Source organism: Nematolebias whitei, chromosome 17 (genome assembly GCF_014905685.2).
Source record: "Nematolebias whitei isolate Nwh7 chromosome 17, NemWhi1, whole genome shotgun sequence".
NCBI classification, from domain to species: Eukaryota; Metazoa; Chordata; class Actinopteri; order Cyprinodontiformes; family Rivulidae; genus Nematolebias; species Nematolebias whitei.
This window is the reverse complement of record NC_056514.1, coordinates 13,202,692-13,213,999: the sequence shown is the minus strand read 5'-3', so window position 1 is coordinate 13,213,999 and position 11,308 is coordinate 13,202,692. Positions and strand designations below refer to the sequence as shown.

Below are 11,308 nucleotides of genomic sequence, written 5' to 3'. Positions count from 1 at the left end.
CTAGCCATCACTATTCAAACTCCAAGAAAAAAAAAACTAACAGAATATTTTGTACTAATTGTGCTTTGTAACCCACAAAACCAGTTGGTACTGTAGAACTGGAACATTTGAGAACATCCATTTGTCACTTTGAGATTCTAGAGCTATGAGTAGGACAGGGCGTACAAATGCTTCCTTTTTATTACTTTATTTATATATTTATAAAGTCATTATAGTTCATCACCTGTAGAGGTGTTGTGTTAGTCAACAGCAGAAGTCGAGGAGGAATCAGTTCTTGTGTTTAACCATTCAGAGCCCTTTAAGATTTGCCAGAAAAGGTCACAGAGTAAATTTGTGGAACAAAAGGGAAACAATGAAGGCTTTAAGAGGCGAAATCAGTGTTTCCCTTCAAAAACAGACAAAATCAGGTTGTAGCCTGTAAAAAAAGAAGTTTCAAGACACTGGAAAGTTTATGAGGCAAGTTAGCTGAATAATACTACTGGTAACTGTCCATATTTCACAACCCTCCCTGGCTTCTGGTCTTGCTGGGCTCATGTTTGCGATGTACAGTGGAGTTTCTTTTCCGGTCTCTCAGATAGATGTTGGTCCTGAAATCTTTGAGTTTCAGATACTTCAGTCAAAAAAAACATGAAATCACTACCATCCTGCTGTACAAGGTGGTGAGTATACCCATGTTCCACAGTTAACCCCCCACCCCACCCCCTTCTGCCTGGCACGAGGCAGTGCCCCTACTGGAGCAGTTCAATATGCTGTTACACAGTCACTTCAGTCTTGCTGCCTGTGCGGTAGTGCTGTGGCTGCTGCTGCTGCTGATGGTGCTGTGGGATGTAGTGGAGCTGTTCCACAGTGTGAGTCCGTCTGGAGGCAAATGCCTGTCTTTTATTTGTTGTCTGGTTCATGGCTAAAGTGTTGGAATGCACAGATACTGCTGCCCCTGGTGCCCCACTGCCACCGCTTCCGCCTCCACCACTGCCACCATTGTTCGAGGCACTGGGATGGGAGTGCATTTTGGTCATCTTATAGCGATCCATGAGAGGAGTGGTTGGTGTGAACACATCTGTGTGGGAGATGGCACGCGACATCGACATGTCACTGCCACGGAAGCCACCAGAAACGCTACTGACCATGCCGCGCTTCAGTGACATCATCAGCTTTTCTGGTGAGAGCAGGGGATCCTGGGACAGTAGACGGTCCTGCGAGTACAGGCGATCTTGTGAGTAAAGACGTTCTTGAGAGTAATGGCGATCCTTTGAGTACAGGTGTTCCTGTGACAAGAGCCGATCTTTCGAGTACATGCGGTCCTTGGTGTACAGGCGGTCTTGGGAGGTGTGGCGGTCCTGGGGCAGAAGACGTTCTTGGGACCGAAGGCGTTCAGCAGAAAGGAGTTGTTCGTCTGAGAGGATCCTGCCTCCATATGGCGACATACCCTCAGATGACATGTTGTAGTCCTGGTGCGGGCCACTTTGTGGAACCAGAACACGATCCTGGGACATTGCCCGTTGGACACGCCTGGGTCGCTGCCTTTGCTGAGACTGTTGCTGTGAAGACTGTGACTGGGGAGGGGCCTGGGAGATGGAGGACTGTGGAGGCTGGTTCTGGAGTTGCTGCTGCTGTGATTCTCGATGCTGCTGAACAAAATACAAATTAGGTGAGTTTATTCATGAGCCAAGGAGTAAAGTCTACCAAAGGTAAGTCAGGTCTAACGTTGACTGACCAAGTCTTTTGGATTAAAATATGAAACGGTTCAATAAGAAGAATCTGTCCAGAGGACCTGACTTAACTTTGGTGGATTTTTTACCTGGATTACTGATCAAGCATCAGGATACAAGGAGTAAAATGTTTGGCTGCAGAAGTCATAAATCTGCCCTATCACATTCAGATCTGAGGGTTTAGAGCTGAAGGTTGTATCTTACTGGGCTGTGAACGTTAGAGACTAGCTGACAAATGATATTCACGGGAGAGTCTCCAACATCTCTTGAAACATTCAGAGAGTAAGTCACAAAGGCTTATAGCATTGTCACTGAAGCCTTATAAGGTTTATAAAAGTGGCTGAAACCCTTGAGTTTTTGTAAATTCGTATGCTCTTGAGCTGAGTTTTGACACCTACACAGAATCTCTGTTCTCATAGAAGAAGCCCAGTGTTACAGTCCCGAATGTTCAAGTCTAACCATGCAAACGATACATAATAGTCATTTAAAAATCTGCCCCCCTCCCCCCCCCCCATGGTACCTCCAGCTCCAGATGGGTACAAAAGCAGGCAGAGATGGATACAGTGGGGACAAAGGTGGGAAAAAAAATAATGTGCACCACCAAGAAAACAGTTTTGCAGGAAATACAGTAGTCCTGCACTACTTCACTGTTTATTTATTGTGGATTCGCTCTATCACGGTTTTTCAAAATATGATTTGACATGACACACAATTGTATGACTGATGGATGAGCAGTACGATTTGCATGGGTTTTTTATTTAAAATAAATGATTTTAAATTAAAAAAACGTTCAATACAAAAACAACTGGACTTTATTTGTAACAGAAGACGTTTCGCTCCTCATACGAGGAGCTTTCTCAATTCACCAGAGAATCTTCACCAGCATATTATTTTAAAATATTTAGCACCTGCTGCACATTTGTGCAGCCCATACTGTAGAATAAACTTCCTGCTGCAGCTGATCAACTGTTCTCCATGCAAAGCGGGGAAGTGGGTGCGGTCAAGACTGCTTGCAGGTGGCAAAGAGCATAGGAGGAAGGGAGCTGAAATCGTGACATTCTGTGCTCTTTTAGAGTGTTTAGAGCTTAGAAACATTGTTTAGAATATTGCAAGAGTGTGGGTAGGTTTTAAACTCATACTTGCTACTTGCACTACTATTCCTACTTTGCAGTTTTTCACTTATCGTGGATCTTCAGGGTACTAAAAGGTTTAAATAACTAAAATACATGATTAAAAAAATCTACAGTTCCTAAAAATCCACATCTTCTCAAAACATGTCTGCATGCTTCACTGATCACAAACACCCAGAATTCAGTGGAACTGTGATAAAAATATTGTCTGTTTTCTTGCAATTTTAGGTCTCCAATTAGTCTCTTATGGTCATAGCCCTGGGATACTTTACCTTCAGACTTCTACTGAAGACTGCAATATGTGTAACCATGTATTAAGGTTTGCTCTCCTAAATCAAAACCCTGTGTACCCACCGGGTCTTGACTCATTTTCAGAACATGCAGGGGAAGAGTGCCTCTTGCTGCCAGGTCGGGCAGGTGGCGCTTGCGGGAGTAGTACTCATCAACATCTTTATCTGCTGCAGAGAGACAGAGAATTGAAAAAGAGATGTGAAAAATCAAATGGTAGTTGAAGAGGAGGTCCGAAATGTGAATGAACAAGAAAACATGGGTAGGTGTTTAAATGGGACGAGGAGTGGGGGAATCACTGCACACAAAGTGGAGAGAAGTGCCGGTGGAGCCGTCTGGGTTTCACCTTTCCAAGCTCATGGAGGGAAATAGAAACAAGAGGCAAAGGGTCACAAATTACATGCTTGGCACAGAACATCCACAAATCCAGACTCCATCTGTGATTCTACAGGCAGCACTGGCTGTGGGAGCAAACTTTTCAAAGGTCATGAGAAAAACAAACAAAAACAACCAGACATGTAGGGAGACATACAAGGACACATGCTGGAAAGCTATCGTTGCGTAGTCTGGCCATCCTCGAGAGCTGCGAGTGCTTTCACATCAATGAGCGTTGTCCTCCCTCGTATGTGTTAACAGGAAGACATGCGTTCAAAGGCAGATTGAGAAGACAGGAAAACACTTCCTGAGACAACAAAGTGGAAGACCAAGCGCACGATCCAAGTCATGCCACGGAACATAAACACATGCAAAAAAGACTGCTCACTGAAAATGTAATCACACACATGGCGGCACACATTTATAAAACTTTACCAGACTTCCTGTCAAAAAGTCTGTGAACCAAAGTCCGTGAATGTCGGTGGTGGGACATTGTTAACCACTGGACTGAATTAGAAGAGAACGCACGTGGAAATAAATTACTGAGCGCTCCACCTTGTTTGGAAAGTCCTAAATGACTTTTTGTGCGTGATCCTGTCGTCTTCAATAACGCTCTTACCACCCGCCCATATTTCATTCAGGCGACATCCCCTCTGGCAGGCCACGGGTGCTCGCTGCAAATCGATTCATTATGAGAGATAATAAAAACAAGATGTTCCTTTCTCAAGCATCACATAGTCTACATGATCTGGGCTGGGCAGCTCATCCACCGACTGAATGAATAAGTCATCAAATATACTGTCCTGCACAGCAACAGTCTAAATGCTTTCTCTTCACTTGGATAGCAATTTGCATTAATAAGCAGCAGCATTATTCTTTTTTATTATCCGAACAATGAAACCGCTGCTCTATCTTTCCTCTGGAACAATCCAACATGATCTATCAGTGTGCACACACTAGCTGAGCAACGCGAGGCAGCAGAGCCTTTCGGCTGTTTTCTGCAACAAATAATTTGCTTTGGAAGCAGAAAGAAAGTAAGACTGAAGGACACTGCCCGAGGATATTTGTGTTTCAACACACTTTCTCTGGTGAGTTTCTATTGTGACAACTGAATTAATTTAGTTTTAGTTTAATGCCGAACAAAAACTGTTATCTTTGTTCTTCTGAGCTTTCTTTGACTAGAAAGACAATAAGTTGCACCACATCGTGCAAATCCATTTGAGTGCATCCAGTCATGGGAAAAAAGAACGTCAACACTCCTTTAGTTCTACAGTTTTTATGTTAGGACATATTAAAATGACCTGGACTCTTTCAGAATCTAAAATTATTTGATTTTGACCCCAGGTGTACAATAGATTCCTCCATGTCATTTTTGAGTGAATTCTAATTAAGCGTTCACACTATTGTGATCCTGTTTATATTTATTATTCTGACTTCTCGTTAACTATTCCGTACGTGTTTTGATGCGATTCTCGTCCCACAGTTTTTTTTTTCAGAAATTTCGGTATCAAAACGTTCAGCTTTTTCAGGACAATCCTGCTTTGACTTTTGGTATTGGTGCAACTTTAGCTTTTTGAAATATTTAGCCTTTTCTGCCATTTTTTTCTCATAGAAAATGAACTGAGCTCATTTTACATCCTTCAGATCTGTTTACAGCCTTTTACTGCTTCTTTCACATTTTGTTCTGTTTCAGCTCCTTTCCGCTTACTTCTGCAAATTTAAACTATTTTCAGCTACTTTCAGCTATTTGTTCAGCTGTTTTGTGCTCCTTTCAGATTCTTACTGCTAACTACAACATTTTTGTGCTTCTTAAAACTTCTTTCTGCCAATTTCAGCTTGCTATGCTCCTCTCTGCTTATTTCTGCAAGTTTCAGCTTTTTCTGCTATTTCAGCTACTATTTAGCAGTTCTATGCTTTTTCAGCTAATTCCACATTTTTTTGCACTAATTTCAACTTTTTTAACATAATTCAGCACAGATGTGCTCTCTCCACTTCCTTCTAGTAATTTAAGCTTCTTTTTGCTTTATTTAGCTGCTTTTCAGCTGTTTTATTTTTACTCATTTCAGCATTTATCAGATAATTTCCACTTTTTGTGTTAATTTCTGTTTGTTTGTTTTTTCACCCTAATTGGGCAAACGTGATTTTCTGCTTTCTTCTGTTAATTTAAGCTAGTTTTACCTTTTCAGCTACATTTTTAGCATTTTCAGCTAATTTCAGTTGTTTTCAGATAAATTAAAGTTTTTGTACTAATTCCAGCCTAATTAAAATATTTCTGATAATTTCCGCTTATGCTCTATTCTGCTTTTTTTCTGCTAGTTTTAGCCTTTTCTGATATTTCAGCTAATATTTAGCTGTTTTATGCTAATTTTAGCTTTTTCAGCTAATTCCTTTTTTTAAGCTCATTTCAGCTCTTTCCACGTCCTTCTGGTAAGTTAAGCTACTTTCCACCTTTTCAGCTACTTTTCAGCTTTTATTTATTTATTTTTGCTTATTTCAGCCTTTTTTTTTAGCTAATTTCCTAACTTTTAGACTCATTTCTGTTTATTTAAACCTAATTGAGCAAATACGTGTTCTTTCTGCTTTCTTCTGTTAAATTAGGCTTGTTCTTCCATTTCAGCTACATTTCACAATGGTTTTTTTTAAACTAATTTCAACTGTTTTCAGCAAGTTTCAGTAATAAGCATTCACACTGCATTTTTGCAAGAAATGCAGTTTCTCTATTAAATGAAATAAAATTTAAATTTGGAAAAACCAAGTCAATCTTTGCTCTCATAGGATGTAGATTGTTCAGGATCAGTCAGGAGATGTTGATCAAATATATCGATTAACTGATCATCATGAACACCTCTATAAATGGAACAGTTTGGGCACTTTGCTGCAGGGGTGTTTTCACAATGCCAAGAAGAAAAGACATCAGCAATGCCCTTAAAGAAGCAACTGCTGCTTCAGTTTGGGAAGGATTAGATGTCATTTTTAGGCAATATAGAGTCCATGTATGGAGAAAGATGGTTCACAAATAAAAACATTTACTGGGACATCTAATTTTTCCAGCAGACTGTGCAATGATCAATGAAATTACAAAAAAATAAATAAAAAAATCAATAAATAAAAAACACTCAAAGAGCTCCATCTCAGACTTTCCTGGCCTCAGCTATAGCAAGTTACATTTTTTTGGTTAATACATTGTGCAATCTATTGTGTTTCTTTTTACATTTGAATAATTTTATAAAAACAAATCCTGCTTATAAAGTCCTGACATGTTAAACCTTAGAAGTGATTGACAGCAGACGTTCTGTTTTCCATGACAGCATTCGTTCTTTCACATTGTCTGTCTGCTGCAATGTAGAGAAAACACAGATGAAGAAATTGAAGATGGCCATCTTTCACTCTGACTGCATGCCAGCAGTGAACTTGGCCAGCCATGATAAGATTACACAAGCCTTAAGAAATATTTCACTCACAGAAATATCATGAGATGAGACCTCATTAGGCAGCAGAAATCCAGAGGAGCATCACTGAATCAATACCGAGCTAGATCGGGTGCAACAAGCCGCCTAATGCTCTTACACAGTTAGATACAAATACTAGCTGTGTTCTTTAAGAGGAGACGAAGGAGGCAGGAGTGACGCATAGGTCCTTTCAAATGACTCAGCTGGTTTCGTGGTGGATCAGGACTGACAAATGGACATATTCTGATTTTAATTCTACGCTCCTTTGATCCACTTGCATGTTTACATAAATGGGAACTGCTGAAATTTCAGGGAGACACGTATGAGTGCTTTTTTGTCCACAGAACAGCAGGCAAATCATTCTCACAGCTGAAACACTTGGGCGCTCCTCAGTGAGCCCCGGACAGGAGTCAGGGAAGCACACCTAATGCAGTATTTTCTTCATCATGCAGTGCGCCGGGGCAGGGAGCCTACTCTTGCATTAGTGCAGTGAATTTGGACCTACTGAGTTTCTTCAGGGATGAGAACCGGTTGAGGTCGGCTTTGACGGCCGCCTCGTAGGAGGGCGGCAGGTGTGACAGGCTCTGGAAGGAGCGTGAGAAAGACAGGTCGTAGGGCTCCGTCTGCGAGGTCAGGATGCCACTTATCCGATTGTTTTCTGGAGACACATACGTACATATACAGACACAGAAGAGGAAATAACAGGCAGGCTAGCTTCTCCTGCTCCCCCACGCTTAAAAGACACCCAGCGGGGATGAGACTCACGGCAATCATTACAGAAGACCACCTGCTGAAGTGGAGGGAAACCAAGAGTGAGCTGATGCTGGAGTTTTAGTTATCCAAATATTACCTGGAGGCAGAGAACTCTGAACACTCGTCAGTATCATGAATGCTCTGTTCACTGAGCAGCTAGTAGCATGGCAAGAAGAAGTGATCTATGGGTGAATGTGCACCTATTATGAACTTTCTTTTACAGAGCTGCGTTCTTAGTGGGTTTTCATGTTATTTTCTCAAATAGTACTGGGTGACAGAAGTATTCTATGGCTACAGTAGGTGGGATTGTTGTCCTGTAATTTTAATGTACAAAAAAGTGCTATAAATCCATTCAACATCATTTTAGACTTGGTTATATGTTGCTTTTTTGAGCTAATAAACAGCAGAGACTTAAAAAAAAAAAAAATGTAGAATGTTGAGTGAATGACTTTCATGAAGTTAAGCTAGGCTTAATAATAATACTAATAATAATGTGTTATGTGTTATCATCATTGTATGTTCCCATACAATGGCAAAATTGTCTCTCTGCATTTAACCCATCCACCAGGTGGAGCAGTGGGCAGCTATGGAAGGCACCCGAGGAGCAACTGGGGATAAGGCATCCTGTTCAGAGACGCCACGAGATGTGCAATGACCCAGGATTGAAGCCGGGACCTTCGGGTCCTGAGTCGGCTGCCCTGCCTCCACATCCTCTCAGCCCCCATATGAGTATGGTGTTGCAGTTGGTAGAGCTGCCGCCTCTCATTAAGCAGGTCACCCCGGTTCAAATCCTGGTTGGGGCTTTTCTGGGTGGAGTTTGCATGTTCTCTCCGTGCATGCGTGGGTTTTCTTTGGGTACTCTGGTTTCCTCCCACAGACCCAAAACATGCATGTTAGACTGATAGAATGGTTGTTTCTCTTGTTTGTCTCTATAAGTGTCCAGTGATGGACTTGAGGCCTGTCCAGGTATCCCTGTGATGGACTTGAGACTTGTCCAGGGTGTCCCCCACCTCTAGCATAGAGACAGCACCATTTGCCTTTGCTTTTTTCCACAAATTAGCGATTTTGGATGATATCAGCCCATTAAATGAGCATTATTAGTTGTTATCACCCTCATAGGCTGCGTTCAGACTGTCCCTCCTACCTCCTAGTAGTTTTAAAGGTATGTTGTTATTGTTGATATTATGCAGCTTCGCATGTGTGTAAAACCAGAAGGGTTATTTTTGTTGGATTTATTTAACTCTGTTACAAAACCTTAACTTACATCTGACCCAGAGCACTGACCCTAAACTTCACCCCCTTACCCTTGAGCCTTAACCTAACCCAGACTCTAAACCTAACCCCCAAACCCTTGACTCTTAACCTAGCCATGTGACCCTATAATCAGTGCTAACAATATACCTTTAAACCTAATAGGAGGTACAGGAGGGGCAGTCTGAACGCAACGTATGGGGATGAAAACAACTAATAACGGACATTTAATGGGTGATAACATTCGAAGCAGGTGGGAAATAGCTCCATTTGCTGGTGCAGACGTGCTCATCCAGTTATATTAGTTTGAGCAAATTGCACTTTTTTACATCAGATATTGGTTCTCCTTACTGCACAATCTGAATTTGACCATCTGTCACAAACATAGCAGAGACAAAAGTGACAGAAAGAGAAAAACAGATTAAGTAAAGAAACTCTCCTTAAACCTGTATGAACTTCTCACTGTATCAGGTACGAGTTGTGTTCAGGATGGATTCTCTGAATAAATGTCACATTTTGGCCTTTCTTCACCATCCTTTCTTTTTCACTACTGACATTTTTAATGGTCCCTGGTTTTTGTCCCTGATGAGGGGGTATTCAATCTCCTATGGGAAACTGAGGAACCTCCTTGCCCTCAGTTTGGCTACAGATAAGGATAAGACTGTAGCGGTAAAAGTCCTAATAAATATTATCTACGTTTTTGTTTTCTAACTTCTGAATGTGGAGCCTTATCTGTTGAAATGCTTTATAAACATAAGACTTTTTATTTTAAATGTAAAATACCAACATTGAGTTTTGATGTTGTTTTTTGTGGGTAATATATTTACAGATGCAGCCATATCTATTGCTCATAACTGGAACAGAAGATGAATCATATCATCTCACATACCCTGTCTTTGTGAAGAGAACCATGCAGTGGATTGATCCTTTTCCTTTGTTGCTTCTCCTGAGATACAAACACCACCAGCTCTCAGGATACCATAAATATTTCATATATGTCATAAACAGCATTAGCTTAGGCGAATTAGATCTTTTAGACCTGACACTTTGTCTATCCATCCATCCATCCATCCAGCATCTTTACCCGCATCTTCCTTTCTGGATCACGGGCGTCACTGGTGTCCAAGTCCAGTAGTCAATGTGTGAGAGGAGGGGGACACCCTGGACAGTTCTCCAGCCCATCACAGGAAAACATTGAGACAATCAAGACAAACAACCATTCACTCTCTCACTCTCACTCTCACCTAGGTACAATTTAGAGTTACCAATCAGTCTAACATGCATGTTTTTGGTCTGTGGGAGGAAACCAGAGTACACGGAGAAAACCCATGCATGCACGGAGAGAGCATGCAAGCTCCACCCAGAAAGGCCCCGACCAGGATTTGAACAGGCAGCCTTCTCGCTGAGAAGCAACAGCTCTACCAACTGCACTACTGTGCTGCCCAACTGGCACTTACTGTATCTACATAGGAAATATGAAAACTCATTTCCTAAAATGTTGCATAAAGTCTTGTTTAAATGTTGACAAATTGAGGAGGCAGAGAGAGGCCGGTTGATTGGCAGCACTGTTTGATGAGCACATCTTCCTTTTGGAGATGTTGATATTTAGGAGGATGTTAACAATTTAAAATTGAGCTGGCAAAAACTTGTTCTTCTAAACCTGGGCATTTGTGGGTCCCCCCCCCCCCCCCCCATAATTAAACTACAGTACAGTACATCATTTCAATCTTTGTTATTTCCACAACACTGAACCCCATTAATATTAATAATCACAAAAAGCAACATTTTACAAAATACCTCACCATTTTCTTCTGAGTTTTGACATGAAATGAGACTGACTTTTTTCAGATAGGTAATTAAAACTTTTAACTTTTGTTAAATTATTGACTCACTCTGAAGTTTCCATGGTGGTTGTTTGTTTAGGATCATTAAGTATTTTTGAACAATTTGATAGTTCTAATTGTTGTTTTCATTATAACTCTAGTTTTCTTACATCTTGCCTTTAAAGCCACACTATAGTTTCACTTTACAGTTGAGACGCTGCTCTTGAGCAATGGTTGCACATCTAAAACTCCAGCGTGCTGGTGACAGTGCACACATACATGTCACACACAGTAATCCAAAACAGACAGGAGGGGCAGAGAACATGACAACACATGGAGGAACAGTTGATTGTGGAAGAACAGCTGATTGAGGAGGAACAGCTGATTGTGGAAAAACAACTGATTATGGAGGAACAGCTGATTGTGAAAAAACAACTGATTGTGGAAAAACAGCTGATTGTGGAGGAACAGCTGATTGTGGAAGAACAGCTGATTGTGGAGGAACAGCTGATTGTGGAAAAACAACTGAT

The 11,308-nt window shown here is 41.2% G+C and overlaps 1 protein-coding gene across 1 annotated transcript in view; it reads right to left on the bottom strand.

Moving 5' to 3' along the window:
• Positions 1 to 752: 752 nt before the first annotated feature.
• LOC119424130 (protein shisa-6) overlaps positions 753 to 11,308 on the bottom strand; it is a 25,421-nt gene continuing 14,865 nt past the window's right edge. The window contains exons 3-5 of the mRNA XM_037691598.1: positions 7,457 to 7,609; positions 3,194 to 3,297; positions 753 to 1,625 (exon numbers count right to left, since the gene is read on the bottom strand). Coding sequence (XP_037547526.1) covers positions 753 to 1,625; positions 3,194 to 3,297; positions 7,457 to 7,609 — 1,130 coding nt within the window. The remainder of the gene's footprint in view (positions 1,626 to 3,193; positions 3,298 to 7,456; positions 7,610 to 11,308) is intronic.